The 15,167-nt window shown below is 58.3% G+C and overlaps 2 protein-coding genes across 5 annotated transcripts in view; both read left to right on the forward strand.

The window, feature by feature from the left end:
* Positions 1 to 7: 7 nt before the first annotated feature.
* ERAL1 (Era like 12S mitochondrial rRNA chaperone 1) lies at positions 8 to 11,674 on the forward strand. Of its 3 annotated transcripts, XM_075518318.1 has the most exons (12): positions 8 to 494; positions 3,302 to 3,366; positions 5,485 to 5,637; positions 5,739 to 5,866; positions 5,954 to 6,031; positions 6,201 to 6,247; positions 6,608 to 6,669; positions 7,126 to 7,238; positions 7,744 to 8,136; positions 8,658 to 8,807; positions 9,097 to 9,177; positions 9,506 to 11,674. In XM_075518318.1, exons 1-12 carry the CDS (start codon positions 148 to 150, stop codon positions 9,626 to 9,628), a joined length of 1,740 nt encoding a protein of 579 aa, XP_075374433.1. In that variant the 5' UTR covers positions 8 to 147; the 3' UTR covers positions 9,629 to 11,674. The 3 variants fall into 3 exon arrangements, with proteins under 3 accessions (XP_075374433.1, XP_075374434.1, XP_075374435.1); XM_075518319.1 differs by lacking the exons at positions 8 to 494; positions 3,302 to 3,366 and adding an exon at positions 5,010 to 5,173; XM_075518320.1 differs by lacking the exons at positions 8 to 494; positions 3,302 to 3,366; positions 5,485 to 5,637 and adding an exon at positions 5,026 to 5,173.
* Positions 11,675 to 12,423: 749 nt separating this feature from the next.
* Positions 12,424 to 15,167, forward strand: part of FAM222B (family with sequence similarity 222 member B) — a 34,868-nt gene continuing 32,124 nt past the window's right edge. Inside the window, exon 1 of one of the 2 annotated variants that reach the window (XM_075517678.1) lies at positions 12,424 to 12,561. The gene's annotated coding sequence lies outside the window, so the exon portion shown is untranslated. The remainder of the gene's footprint in view (positions 12,562 to 15,167) is intronic. The other variant, XM_075517677.1, reaches the window with a different exon arrangement.

A 15,167-nucleotide genomic window follows, 5' to 3' on the forward strand; every position in this document is an offset into this window, starting at 1 on the left:
ACTGGCTCCTTCACCCACAGCTCGGTGCCACCCCCCCCCCCCCATTGTCACAGGGTGGGTGCAGGGACCCGGGTCCCCCTCTGCCCTCCTGGCATTGCCCCCGGTACTGGCCAGTCCCTTTGCCAGGAATGACCCGCTGCGGGGTGGATGGGTGCTGCGGGGCCAGTGGCACCCCGTCCCCTCCCTGCCGCCGGGCTGGGGGGAGGACCGGCCTTATCAGCCCCCGGCTTGTGCTCACGCCGTGGGGCCGCCGGCACAGATCTGGCACTTGCTGGCGGGCGTGCCGGGCGAGGCGTCCTATCTGCATGTGCGCGTGCATGCCTGCGTCCCTGCGACCGTCACTGCTGTACGATAATAAAGCCTCGTCACCACCTGCCTCGGCTCTCGTCTCGTGCCTCCCGTGCCCCTCTCCCCTGCCGCGGCACGTGCCAGAGCCGGTGCTCGACCCGCCGTGGCGTGGGCTGGCTGGGGGCTGCTGGCCCCAGAGCGGTCAGGTATTCCCGCTGGGATGGGGGAACAAGGGGTGCGTGGAAGTGAGGTCCTGGCTCACGTAGCTCATGCTCAAGCTCCTGGGAGCTCGTGGCCTCCCCACGGTCACCGTGTCCCCGTGGGCTCCTTGCCCCGTCCCCGGGGCCAGCTCCCGGCCGGCCGTAGCTTAGGGGTAAAGCCTTGTCCTGCTCCCACACGTGTGAGCACGGAGCCAGGAGCCGCCGAGGGCGGCTGGCGAGCTCCAGCTGCATCGCCCTCGTTAACCTGGGAGCTCATCGCTGCGGGGACGCCCCAGCCGGTGCCACCCCGGGGTTCGGAGCGGGGCTGACGTGGGCCGAAGGCTCTGTCTGTCCCAGCAGCCAGGCTGGTGGCAGCAGCTCGCGCTACCCCCGGCTCTGCTGCCGGCCCTGAGCAGCCCCGTGCCCTCGCCCTGCTGCCGCAGCCCCCCGCACCGGGTGGGGACCAGGCAGCACCCACGTCCCGTGGCACCCCACGGGCCTGGCATCCCCATTCCAGCCCCGTGCGCCCTTCCCTGCGCTGGGGGACAGCAGGGTGGCTCTGGGGGTACCCGTCCTTCTCGGGGTCAGCCTGTGAGCGGGAGCAGTGACGGCCGGCGATGGGGCTCACACGGGGGGGGCTTTCCTGCGCTGCCCTCCCCGGGGCAAAGGCGCTTCCTTCGTGCCCTCAGGACCCTCTGTGTCCCCCCCCACCCAGGGCTGGGCAGGGGCATGGGCAGGACAAAGTGCCCGTCCCACGCACCCCACAGCAGGGTGGCCCTGCAGATATGCCGGGTGGGGACAGCTCGGCAGCCCCCGGCAGCTCCTTATCTGCGGCCAGACACGCTGCCGGGAGCAGCACGGCTGGCGGGAGGGCTGTGGTACCCGGGGGTCCCCGCAACAGTTCCACGGTGCCGGCCTGGGGGCTGCTCGGGCCCCCTCTGCCCCGTGGGGTGCAGCAGGGTGTGGGGCCACGGGGCAGGGCTGTCCCCACGCGCCGTGGGCGCTGAGCAGGCGCAGGGGCCAAGCCGGTTGGGGGTAGTCCCATGGGGCTCAGCTGGGGCCGGCCGGGCGTGGGGGACTCTTGGGGACACTTTGCCTGCGTCCTGCTCTAGGTGCTGGGGTGCCTGTGCCACAGTTTGGGGAGCACTACAGGCCCCCCCAGGACAACTCTGGGTCACAGCAGGGGCCAAAGACAGGAGGGGACGGTCTCTTGCAGCCCCCAAGTCCTGGCACTCTCGTGCTTGGGGACAGGCCAGTGCCAGGGCTTGACCCTGTGCCACCTCCTGCCGGGGTCTGGCCAGGCTGGGGGGAGTGTGGGTCATGCTGCCCCTGTTGCTGTCACCCAGAGGTGACAGCGGGTCTGGGGACACCTCGCATGGCAGGGCAGGGTCCCCGATAGCCGGACACTGCTGCTTATCAGGGCCCCCGTGCAGACGGTCCCGGCGGGGGATTATCACCTCCCGGCAGGCAGCTTCCAGGAACGCCGGCGTGTCCTGGCGCAAACAACCGGGGGCAATGGCACAGCGCTTGCTGCAGGATGTGGCCCTGTGGGGACAGACAGGGCTGGGGACATGCATGGCTGGGGGACACGTATGACCAGGGTCATGCACAGGCAGGTGACGCTCATGGCCAGGGGCTGCAGCCATTTGGGGACGCACGTGGCCAAGGGACAAGTATGACTAGGGTCATGCGCAATGAGGTGACACAGCGCTCTTGGGGACACACGTGGCCGGGGGGGCATGTCCTTTGGGGACACACAGCTGGGGGATACATCCCTCCAGGGGACACATCCCCCTGGGGGGGCCACAGGCAGGCAGGGGACATGTCCCTGCAGGCTGGGGGGCACTTCTTTTTGGGGGGGACACACTGCTAGGGGACATGTCCCTCAGGGGAGCATACACGGCCAGGGGACACAGCGCTGTGGAGGCCACCCACCTCAGGGGGACACAGGCTCCCTACACCCGCACGCACGTACCTCATCTGGGGGTGCCTGTGCAGAGTGACCCACATGTCCCTCCACCACCACCCTGGGCCCCATCCCCATGGGGCTGCCACCCTGCCACGTCCAAAGCCCCTGTCCAGCAACTGGGAACCAGTTTGCAATGGGTAGCTCCCAGTTTGGGGTCCCCTCACCTATGGGGAGGGACCATCCTGGTGCCCACAGGGGTCAAGGCAGGAGGACGGGGGGCCTTCGGCACGGGGGGTGGCCCCCCACAAACCCCCTGTCCCCAAGCCCCCCATGGGCTATGCCAGGCTGGGGGGAGCTGCCTGGGGCTGTGCCCCCCCAACCCCCGGGGATGAAGGGGTTAAGGAGCCCCGTCCAGCTGTGCAGTGCAGATGTGAGATATGCAGATGAGGCAGAGCAGGTTTTATAAGGCGGGTGCAGACCCAGCACCCCACAAAGCCCCAGTGCCACCCCTATAGGTAGGTGCCACCTCCTGGGGAGCTGCTGTCCTGCTGTGGGGTAGTGGGATTGGGGGGCACAAGGAGGGGGCAGGGGAGATGCTGGGGCTGGGGGGCTATTGGGAGCCTCCATCCTGCTCCGGGGCGGTGGGATTGGGGGGTTAAGGAGGGGTTAGGGGGGTGCTGGGATGGAGAAGCCATCGAGAGCCTCCATCCTGCTCCGGGGCGGTGGGATTGGGGGGCATAAAGAGGGGGTAGGGGGGATGCCAGGGCGGGGAGGCCATCGGAAGCCTCCATCCTGCTCCGGGGCAGCAGGACCGGGGGGACTGGGATGGGGTAGGGGGGATGCTGTGGCGGGGAGGCGGTGGTCCCGGTGCTGTGCTCCCTAACGGTGCTCTCCTCCCGTGCAGGCGCTGCTCTCCGGCCGCCCCGCGGCACGCTGCCCGCCGCCCCGGGCAGGATATCATCGTATACTGTAAGTTCGCTATGAGACACTACAGTATAGATGATGTACTCCCCCGGGCTGCACCCACCCACGGGCCCAGAGCGGGGAATGCGGCGTGGGACCACGGCGTGGGGCACGGACGGATGGGGGACGCGAGGCTGGGACGGAGCCGGAGGGACAGGCTCGGGGGGGCAGATGGGGTGGGGAGGTTGGGGGGCCACGGGGCACCCCGAGGTGCGGGCAGCTCCGATGCGGCCAGGGACCTGCGGCCGGCGGGGAAACCGTTACCATTACTGAGTTTAGTAATGGTAACGGTTCTGCCGACGGTCGGGCACGCGGCATGGCACGGCACGGCACGGCACGGCACAGCACGGCATGGCACAGCATGGCACGGCACGGCACGGCATGGCACAGCATGGCACGGCACGGCACGGCACGGCAATGGAGCCCGGGGTCCGGGCACGGGGCAATAAAGGGGGTTACGGCACCGCGGCTCTGTCTCTCCTTCTCCATCGCATCCCCTGGGGGCTCCAGGCCTGGTGGTGGGGCTGGGTCACTGGGGTGTACTGGGGTGTACTGGGGTGTACTGGGGTGCTGGGGGGCTCGGGGGAGCATGGTGGCACAGGGAACCTTGGGGTGCATTTGGGTGTAGGGGGACACCTTGGGGTGCAGTGCTGGGGGGCACAGGGTGCAGGCAGTGCACTGGGGTGCAGGGGGCACTGGAGTGCGGTGGGGTTATTGCGGGGGGCACTGGGGAGAACTGGGAGGCACTGGGACATGTTGTGGGGGGTGACTGGGGAGCCTTGGGGAGTATTGGGGTGTATTGCAGAGGGAGCACTGGGATGCACAGGGTTGCATTGAAGAGGGGAACTGGGAGCACTGGGGAGCACGGAGGAGTAGTCGGATGCATGGGGTGTGTTGCGGGGAGCACTGGGCATCCTGGGGTGCACTGGGATGGACTGGGGAGTGTTATAGGGAGCACTGGGACACTGGGGTGTGCTGTGGGAGGCACTGGGACACACTGGGTTGTGCTGCAGGGGCCACTGGGACACACTGGGCGCACTGGGGTGTGTTGCAGGGGGCACTGGGACACACTGGGGTGTGCTGTGGGAGGCACTGGGACACACTGGGTTGTGCTGCAGGGGCCACTGGGACACACTGGGCGCACTGGGGTGTGTTGCAGGGGGCACTGGGACACACTGGGGTGTGCTGCAGGGGGCACTGGGACACACTGGGCGCACTGGGGTGTGCTGCAGGGGGCACTGGGACACACTGGGGTGTGCTGCAGGGGGCACTGGGACACACTGGGCGCACTGGGGTGTGCTGCAGGGGGCACTGGGACACACTGGGGTGTGCTGTGGGAGGCACTGGGACACACTGGGGTGTGCTGCAGGGGGCACTGGGGTGCACTGGGCGCACTGGGGTGTGTTGCAGGGAGCACCGGGGCTCACGGGGCTGTGTGGCGTGGGCAGTGGGAGCACTGGGAGCACTGGGGACGCTGCGCTGTGCCCCCGGCTGCCACCGCCCTGCGCCGCGCGGCGGGGCCGGCAGGGGGCGCTCCCGCGTCCCCACCCGTCGCCCCGCCCAGTCCCCGCCCACGCCAGCCAGCTCCGCCCACTTCCTCCCCACAGCCCCCTGCGGCGGAGAGCGGCGCGCTGGTCCCTCCCGCCTCCTCTCTATGCTCCCCCGCTTTGCGCCAATGAGGGCGGGCGCCGCTCGCGCTCCCGCCCTGCCCCGCGGCGGGGCAAGATGGCGGCGCCCGGCGCCGTGGCGGCGGCCCGGGCCGTGCGCTGGGCCGCGATGGCCGCCGCGGCGGGGCCGCTCCTGCTGGGCCCAGGTGGGGCGGGCGCGACTGGGGCCGAGGGCTTGCTCCGGGGGCGGCCGGGGCCGTGAGGCAGCGGGCGTGAGGCCGGGGCCTCCGCGGGGCGCGTTTCTGAGGCGAGCCAGGTGGAGGGGCCGCTGCGGAGCGGGGGCGTGAGGCCGGGGCGGGCCGAGGTCGGTGGTCCGGGGCCGGCCCGGAGGCCTTGGGTGAGTGGGGAGGGCCTTCCGGGCGCTGCAGGGCGGGGAGAAAGGGGACGGCACGATTTTGGGGTGTTTTCGGTGGATGCGGTTCTTCGGGAGGTGCAGGGTTTGCTGCTGTCCTTCCAGCCCGTCTCCTGGAGAGCTGCGTTCCGCGGGCCGCCGCGCTCCCTGCTCGCTGGAGCGGGAGCCGCTCCGCGCTGGGCAGCATCCTGGGCATCCCCGCCGAGAAGCCGGCCGGCTCCCTGGGCCAGCACCCCCCGCCCGTTGCCACCAGCAAAGGTGAATGGTACCAGCTGCCGCCCGGTCCCCGCGCTGGGACGGACGGTCCTGAGCCGCTGTGGGGTTTTAGCAACGTTCAAGCTCCTTCTTTCCCCTGGCAGAAGAACAAGACCGCCTGTTACGGGATCGGCCTGACCAGCCCCAGAACCCCAAAGTTTTAAGAATTGCCATCATCGGCGCGCCCAACGCTGGGAAGTCCACGCTCTCTAATCAGCTCTTGGGCAGAAAGGTAAAGCTGGGGTGGAGCAACAAATTCAGGCTGCTAAATCGCTTATTTGACGTATTCTGGCTGTGTAACGCATTTAATTTCTTACAGGTTTTCCCCGTCTCTCAGAAAGTGCACACAACCCGATGCAAAGCCCGGGGTGTCGTCACCTGCGAGGACACACAACTGGTAAGCTTCCAGGCCTGTTCCCGCCTGGGGCAGCGGGGAGTGTTAGCCAGAAGGTGCGGGGTTTTCTCATTTGTATCCCATGGGGTCACTTCTCATTGCACAAATATAGGTTTTAGTTTGGCCACTAACTGCAGGCAAACTTACAAGAGCTGTCTTCTCCTCTTTCTAGATCATTCTGGACACACCTGGCCTCACTAGTCCCTTTAAAGCCAAAAGGTATCATCACTGTTGTGGGGAGGGGGGGGTCCTGTCCGTCAAGGTTCGATAAAACCAGAGAGTGATTGTCACTGTGCAAAGTTTGTAAAATAGGAGTGACAGGAATGTATATTTTTAGTCTTGTTTTGGTGTCTGAACTTTTTTATTGCTACAATTTCAGTAGCACACAGAGCTTGTGGAATCCTTTGAGCCCTGTTATGTTTGATTCTGCATATGTGCATGTAACGAGGGATGTCACAGCCCGTAAGGCAGCTTCCTGTCAGCTGGGATGATGGAAAACACTGTTTTCCCCCATTTGAGGGGAAGGAAGACGATTGTGATCGAGCGTGTCTGGCTTAGTCATTTGCCTTTGTCTTTCAGACATAAACTAGATGAAGCCATGCTGACAGACCCGTGGGACAGCGTGAAACATGCGGATTTAGGTGGGTACTCAACTCCTCTTGGATCAAGCCAAACCCTTTATCTGCCACAGGAATTTACAGTCCTGTGGTTGTGGTATCTGGATGTTTCCTTGGCAGCAAAGGGAGCCCTGGGAGCTTGAGCTAGGAGGGAGGAGGGAAGGGTAGTGAAAAGACTTGAAATGTTGAGCTGGGGAGGGTTTAAGAATTGCCTGGTGCCAAGGGGAGGCAGCTTGGGTTAGTAATTGGACTTGCATGTTGAGTTTTAGCGTGTGTGATGTCATTAGGATGACAGGTATAAACTGCATTTTATTGGTTTTTCAATTAAAACGCTCCTTTTTGGTTCCATCTGCATGCTGTCCTGTAGAAGAGAGAGAAGTAGCGGAAGGAGGGAGGTGACCAGAGACTGTAGAGAAGCTCAAAATGAACATTTTGGAAAATACAGGTTCATCATATTTCCCTCACTCTCTTTTCTGGCAGTTCTGGTTTTGGTGGATGTGTCGGATTACTGGACACGAAACTGTCTGAGCAAGGAGGTGCTGAAGTGTCTTTCTCGGTTTCCCCAGATCCCCAGTGTCCTGGTTCTGAACAAGGTAAATGAAGAGCTTGTTCTTTCTGCCTTCTACAGTATGTTACGCTGGTGTCTTCAGACAGTACCTGGCACCAGCAGCGATGTGTTTTCAGGTTGCTGAGTCCGGGTGTGTTAAAGGACACTGGTTTCCCCCTCTACTCCAGAATATTTAAGTGTGTACGTATGTATACATGTTGCGTGCGCACGCATCCCTGAAGCTATATGTTGCAGAGTGGGGTTTAAATCAGCCTGGGAACAGGAGCTGGCACCACAGTGGGGTTGGCCAGCGAGAATCTCAGCAGAACTGACAGAGTAGGTGTTGCTGTCAAGTTGACGGTGTTTGGACAAACTGTACTGGAACTGCTGGCACACTCTGGTTTGGCCTCTGGTCAGAGAACTGTCTGGACAAGAAGCCTTGTCCTGCAGCAGCTGCCTCCCCTGGGTGGTTTCTTCTGGCTCCTTCGGATCCAGGGCCCAGCTGCCAACCTCATCTAGGACAAATTCCTGACACCTCTCTCTCACGTTAGGTGGATCTGCTAAAGAAGAAGTTCATCCTGCTGGAACTAGTAACTGAGCTAACAGAGGGAATTGTAAATGGAAAGAAACTGGAAGCGAGATCCGTGTTTAAACATAATTCCAGTTCTTCAGCAAAGTCTCCTCTACAAATCACTCAGGCTTCTCCACCTGAGAATAGGGCCCATGAGCCTCACTGTCTGCAGGAAACAGATCAAGCCCAGGAAGGCTCTCGCTTGGACAACAGCGGTGATGTGAGGGCTTCTGAGTCCACTCTTGTCACAGAAGAAGCACAAGGGCCAAAGTGCTATGGACCCAGAGATCTAAAAAATATGAAAGGCTGGCCGTGCTTCCAGGAGATCTTCATGCTGGCAGCTCTCCATGGGGAGGAGGTGGATACGCTCAAGGTAACTGCACTCTGAACTTCTGTTACGCTTTGAGACTGGTGTGCTCTTACCCTTGTGGGACCCTGGTACTTCATACTGAGCTTCACCTCCTGTGAGGAAGTAGCAGAGCTGCTGTTCTTGGCCTGGGGTGCTGGGGGGAACTGTCATCTGTCGACATGGACTACGTCCATACTGTATCTCCAGAGTTTTCTGTACAGAACTCTTTATTTTGGGCTCTCCAAACAGCAGCCTGTTCATAGTGATGAAGCCACCCAACGCATTATCTTTCAGCTACAAGGGATGCTATGGGCTTTTATAACTCATACAAACAGCTTTAAGGAGGTGTGACCCTTTGCCAGGGTCTGAGTTTCAGAAGCTTCCCTTTCTCCTTTCCCTGCCAAAGATACCAAACGACTGCCCTGCTGCCTGACCAGCAGCAGCGTCCTCATAGCGACTCGCTGCAAGATGAGCGCAGGGGTTGGTGGCACTGCGAGAGTGGTACGTGACAGCTAATGGGTGTGATGTGTGTTTTGTGCTGACAGCGGTACCTCCTCATGCAAGCCAAGCCAGGCCCTTGGGAGTTTCACAGCGGGGTCTTGACCAGCCAGTCACCTCAGGAGATCTGTAATAATATCATCAGGGAGAAGATACTGGAGTACCTGCCACTGGAAGTGCCCTACGGCGTGATTCAGGTGGGAAGCATGCGCAGGCAGACTTGCCTTCGAGCTATTTTATTGGAAATATCAGACTACGTGATGAGAATCCCTTTGTTTGAATTTGTGAAATCTGCCAGACTCTTTATAGGCCTCGTGGGGTGACTTGGGACTTGCGCGTCAGGTGCTGTGAGACCCTTTGCGTGTTTGAAGGGGGACCGTGCTTGCGTGCTCGTGTCGGGGAGCTGAGCTGTCATCCCTGAGGGGATGGCGTTTGCTGTTCCTGAGGCGCTTTGCAGAATTGCTGAGTTTGTGCTTGCCGTTGCAGGTGACTGAGATGTGGGAGGAAGGACCAAGTGGGGAGCTCCTCATCCTGCAGAACCTCTTAGTCCCAAGGAAGTCTCATATGGTGAGTAACAGAAGAGAGATGGGGCTCTGGGGAGTGTGAAAGGAGGCTCCCTAGGTCCAGCACATGTGCATCCTTCCTGTGATCCCCTCTCCCTCAGCTGTGAGGTCTCTGTTGGGAAGAGCCCGGTGCCCGACAGAGTCACAGGCTGTTCAGCTTACCCCTTTCTGAAGTGATCACTTGCCCATGGTTTCATCTTGGGATTTCTCTAACTGCTATATCCCCTTTAATTGCTTCTGTGGCTGCACTGTTGTTTTCTTGGGTGATTCCTCCCCGCAGTTAAGCGATGTAAGGATGAGTATGATGATCTTCTCTCTGGGTTTTAATGCAGATGATGTTGATTGGAAGAAGAGGTAAGGTTATCAGCAGGATTGCTCAGGAGGCTGGCCAGGACCTGATGAACGTTTTCCTGTGTGATGTCCGCTTGAAGCTCAAGGTGGAGGTGAAGAGTTGAGCTCTTTGCGTATGTTTTGACAGCCCTTGAGCTCTCTGGTCATGCGGAGAAACTGGTCCCGTTTTCCCCTGCGGGTATCTTGGCACCTTTGTTCAATCCAGAAACAGAGGATGATGGAGTCAATATAGCGGACTGAAGTAGAATATACTGTTCTTTGGGGGAATGGCCCAAACTGAAATAAAATCTTCAGACCTTCTACAGCACCTTATCTTGTGGAAGCTGGGGGACATCAGAGAACTGGCTGCACACGCCATTCTAGTACTGCGTTTACAGAGCTGTCATCCACTTCTTTTGGGCTGCCCCACATCCTTGCTGTCCAGTGTTTGTGCCTGGAAGTTCAGGAGCATCTCCTGTTTTTTAGCGGACAAAGGGTTGCAGTGAAGGATTATCAGCACATGTTTGTCATCTCTTCTGAAGGCTGAATGACTCCAGCGGTGGTCAGGCAGGAGGAAGAGGCTACTCCCGCCCACGCGGTGGTCTCGTGGCGCCTTTGCTCTCTGCCCTGTTGAAGTTGATGGGTGTGAGTGTATGACCGTGTAGGGAGTCGCTGGCCCAGGCAGCCTGGGTTGGAGGGGTTTGCTGGCTAGCTGAAACACGCCGTAATGACTGGGTGTGACAGAGGGAGCTCTTAAACTCTCTGTAGATCGTAAAGGCCAGTGGTTTCCACCTCCTGTGTGGGAGCCCTGCCCGCAGGCTTGCGCGCACCGTCCTCTTAGCTGACTGCCAGCTGCTGCTTTCATTTTGACCTCTTCTGTGTGGTAGTTTGTAAAAATGCTCATTCCTTCTCTTTCCCCTGTCATCCTTTCCTCCAACTTCCTCAGCAGTTCACTGCTCCTGGCATGTGGTACTCGCTCCAGAGAGATGGGTCTGGTCACAGACTCTTGTGTATTCCTGGAGAAGTGAGAAATAGAACCATGATCCGCTCTTGGTTTGTACACGAGCTGCTTCCCTGACCGCCGGTGAGAGGAGCAGGGAGGTCAGAGAATGGGCTTGTGAGCATTTGCTGGAGCATATTAATCAGAAAGGGAAACGGAGCAGGGAATAGGTGTCTTTCTGCCTCTCCACGTCTTGTTTCTGGTGCCCAGTGGGGTCCTGCCTGTCCACCCCTTTGGATGTTTGGCTAATGAATGAATGAATGTTGAGTGGTTTGCTCTGAAGATGCTGCTAGCAGTATCTCATAGGTACTTACGTCTTCAGAATGGCTTGTTTGTCATGCAAAACCAGAGTGGACCCCCTTTCTTAGGAATTTGAATAGTTTATTGCATCAAAGTTACTTCAAAGTCATTACTCTGCACCAGAGTCGCAGATACAAATGTAGAGGCTGTCACAGCTAAAGAAAAGCCCGAAGTGGGAACAGCAGCAGGTTCTGCAGCTCAGGTTTAATGGGGTGTTGGGGATGGAGAGCACCTGGCACGGGTCAGGGTGCGAGCAAGGCTTGGAGGCTGGAGGAGCAGGGCGGTACGGAGGGCTGGGGCACCGCGTGCCGCTCTGCGGAGCCCTTGGCATGGAGCGCGGTGGAGCCTGGCACTGCGTGTGCGTGCCTGGGTCCCTGCCCTCCCTGCCAGTCCCCACGTGGGCTTGGGTTTTGTCTCTCTACACCACTGTCCTCGAGCGTTTGGAGCACTGGGTAGCTTCTTGCCAGAAATCCAGGTAAATCCCCGTGTGCTGTTATAAATTAACATCCCTCAGCGAGGACGCCCCGGGCTGCTGCCCCGACAGTTAAATGAAGAGATCTGGTAGGGTCTGCTGGGCACTCTCTGCTCCTGCCTGGAGCCCAAACCTGTTGAGCAAATCCTGTGCCCAGCGTCCCTCTCCGGTGCAACATAAAGGAGATGCTTTATCAGCACTGGCAAAAGCCTGCGTCTGAGCTGCTGAAGGATTCTGCTGTCAGGGATGCAAGACCACCTGAAAGCCCGGTTGAGAAGCCTCCAGGGAGGTGCGTGCTGGCCTGCCTTGTTTCCCCCGCGCAGGGGACACCGTGGTCCCTCGAATGCTTCTGTCAGACTTTTGTAATTTTCCTTGCAATAAAATGAGGTCCCAGCACAAGCGATTGTTCTCATCTCCTTTCTTCCTCCCCGTCAGCCAGACCTCGCAGCTGCCACCTTCCATCCGTTTTATTCCGACTAAAACCAGGACACTTTTATGTCTTTCCTCCTTTCTTCCCAGCCGAGCTTAGATCCCATTTCCTGAGCCCTGGCTTCTGAAGGTTACATCTTGTGGGGGGAAAAAAGCTGGGTAAGCGTGCTTTGAGGGGTCGGAGGCGTTTCATCGGGTGGGGGTACAAGGGGGAGGCCGTTCCCTTCGTGCACGCAGAGGTCAGGGTTGCACCGTGCCGCCGCAAGAGCCTCTTCCACGTGGGAGAAGGGATGGAGCCAAGTGCCCAGAGCCATAGCCAGTCCTGGGGGCAACGGAAATGCTCCAGGTAGGGGAAGGGGTGAAGTCTCGTTAATGAGGTTTGATAATTAGGTTAATTAGCACATTGCAAACCAATCGCATGGCTGGAAACCGCCGCTTTCCTGCAGCGGGGAGGCGTTTTAATTGACTTCAGAAAGGCGGGGGCTCTTCGTCGAGGCCTCTCCTTGGTCCAGGCATCGCGGCAATGTGAGGCCGGGACCCCCCCCGTCCCCTCCGGTTCCCCCGCGGGGCCGTGGTTGATTCCCCCCCCCCCGCCCCGGTGCTCGGCGCTGTACGCGCTCCCGGGCACCGCCAGGGGGCGGCGCGGCGCGGCGCTCCCCGCCCCTCCCCCTCCCTCCGGAGGAAGCCGCGCATGCGCGGGGGCGGGGCGGCGGGGCCGTTGGCGGGCAGCGCGCGTGCGCGGGAGCGGCTGGCGCAGCCACCACGGCGAGAGCGGGCGGCGGCGGCGGCGGCGAGCGGCGGGGCCGGCACGGGCACAGCGGCGGCGGCGCCATGAGGCCCGGGCAGGGGCACCGAGAGTAAGTGCGGGCGGGCGGGCGGGCGGGCGAGCGGCCGCTGCCTCCTCACAGGGTGGCGGGACCGGCGCGGCCCACCCCCCCCCCCCATTGTCCTTCCCGGGTGTCCCCTCCCCCCACCCTCTGAGGCGGCGTGAGGTATCTCCGCTGTCGCGACTCTCCCCCTGTCGCGACAGCGCTGCGGGGCCGCTGCCGGGAGGCGGCTGAGGGACGGGACGCGGGGACGGCCGTCCCCGCGTCCCGTCCCTCAGCCGCCTCCCGGCAGCGGCCCCGGCCCACCCGCCTCCCCGGGGGCCTCCTCCCCTCAGTCCGGAGCTCCCCGGCTCGTCCTTGTGAGGAGACGGTGGGGAGCAGGCAGCCCGCCTAGGCCCCTCTGCAACCCCGGCACCTGGAGCTTTAAATGCCTTTCCCGTGATATCAAATACACAGCGGGAATCGCGATAATACGTCAGCCGTCGCGACAGAGAAATGCCTTCAGGAAAAAGGGGGGGTTGCGGTTGCACTGTGTGCAAATCCTTTGTGTAATTCTTTCCCAAGAAAAGTGTCTTTGCGAGAGGTATCGTTAATACGTTTCTCGTCGTTTTTGTTTCCTACCAACCATTTTTCGAGCATCTTAAGCACGAAGAAAACTGCAGAGCTTGACTTATCTGTTTTCAGTCCACTCGTGCAAGCAAAGTACTTAAATGCTTTTGGTTACGCAGCATATGATCTTCCCGGAGCAGCACCTGCGAGGGCTTACGGACGTGTTTTATCCTCCTCTTGGTATCATCTCTAATTGCTAGGTATAAGTTTTAGGATAAATTGCAGGTGCAGGTTAGTTCAGTAATAATTCATGGCACTCACTTCTTACCACAGTCCGAAGTATTTCTTTTTTTAATCACAACGTCTCAAGAAAACATAAGTTTATTTGGAAAACTTCTTACGACAATACTTTCACCCCTCTATTGCACAAACCCCGTTCTTTGTTGAACTGGTAGCTGCAGGAGAGCACGCTCTCAGTAGATGAGGTTGGGTTCCCGAGTGATGTCATTTGTGCTGGAGCAACGGTGATGACTTTGTGATTGAATAAATCCTACTGGACGTGTCTGGCTTCGTGATTTTGTGTGTGTGCGCTGTAGAAACTTCGTCTGATTCAGCAGCCGACTGAGAAAATTCTGCGATCGGTGCTACGTAGGCAGTAAGGGAATATAGTGATGATAGTTGCTTTTTCCTTTCAGCATGTGTATTTCTGATCAAGTTCTTTTTCCACCTAAAGAATTTGAAATTGTTAGAGTCCATTCATTTAAGTAAATACATAAAGCAGTGGGGAAAGACGCTGTTGAAGCCTGTTACGGATATTAGAGGTGGAGAGAGCGGGCTCTCCCAGCCAGCAGCCTGGGGAGTGAAGGACGCAGGGAGAGTGTACAGGTGGATCTGGTGTCCTGTAAAGCCAGTCTAGAGGGTCCGAAAACTGGGGAAAAAAAAGCAGTGACAGCAGAAAGCAAGCAGCAGTGAATTAACTGGTTGGTAATTTTTAGTAGAGGAAGGTCTGAATCAAAAGCAAGTAACAGAACAAATGGAGGGTAAGATTTGCAATAAATACAGGATCTAAGCTTTCGGGGGAAAATGCTTCCATAAAAGAAAGGTTGGGGTTTTTTTAAATTATATTTACACTGTGCAGTTGGGTAGAATTTCTGAGGTGAAGAAGTCAGAGATTGACACTTTTCTGCGGGAGTCGCAGGTTGAGCTGGAGCTAGAAGATGAGCTGATGAACAGGCTGTAATTTACAATCATCATTTCAAATATTTTCAATATTTCTCAACTATTTTAAGAAGCCATATTGAGTTCAAGCCCAACCAGCCTGATAGTCTAGAGGCAGGAAGGATGCGTATTGCTGGAACAAGAATTAAGCAAAAATAGATAAATCTGACATAATGGATGACAAGGGAAAGATGATTGCTGAAAGATGCTGGCATGCTCTCTATTCTTTCAGGCTTGGTGTGTATTTTGTTATGTTACATGGCTTTTGAAGTGTAAAAAAAAAAGAAAAAAAATCTCATTTTGTGCTGAGATAAAAGAAAAGGCAGGTGCTTAAATTCTGTTAAGGCTCAGCTTTGACACTGACATTAAGTAGTGACCGTACTTACAGTTACCCCTCTGTCATTTTGTGAGTTTCTCAATAGAATAAATAATGCGCTTAGCACCAAATAAATGCCATTTAATAAGATGGTATTTTTGATCCCCCTTTCATTTCACATTGCAAACAGATTCACGCTTTTTCTGCTTGAGCGCAGCCTGGGGTGCTATTTCTGTTAATAACATTAAAAAATATGTTGGAGAATGTCCACATGGTATTGTTTTTCTCTAAATGTAAAATTAAGGAACCCTTATGTTCTCTGTAACTTGGATATTTGCCTTCATTTAAGTCTTATTTGTATCTGTTTCAAGTTGTCCTCTGATAGATAAGCTTTTATATCTTTCTTTGCTTCTGGGAACTGTTACCAGATCAAGAGGCGAAGTAAGGATTTTGTCAAGGACTGAAGTATCTGTATTTCACAGAAACTCAGACTTCTGTATGATGCACAGGAGCTTTAGCTTGTATCCTCACCTGCACTCGCTGAAACACCTGG

Source organism: Mycteria americana, chromosome 15, assembly GCF_035582795.1.
Source record: "Mycteria americana isolate JAX WOST 10 ecotype Jacksonville Zoo and Gardens chromosome 15, USCA_MyAme_1.0, whole genome shotgun sequence".
NCBI classification, from domain to species: Eukaryota; Metazoa; Chordata; class Aves; order Ciconiiformes; family Ciconiidae; genus Mycteria; species Mycteria americana.

Coding starts and splice junctions, on each gene's coding strand:
- ERAL1 (XM_075518318.1), top strand. CDS start 148: ATGGGTGCTGCGGGGCCAGTGGCACCCCGTCCCCTCCCTGCCGCCGGG. Junction 3,367..5,484: donor GCAGGATATCATCGTATACT/GTAAGTTCGCTA, acceptor CTGTCCTTCCAG/CCCGTCTCCTGGAGAGCTGC. Junction 8,808..9,096: donor TGCCCTACGGCGTGATTCAG/GTGGGAAGCATG, acceptor TTGCCGTTGCAG/GTGACTGAGATGTGGGAGGA.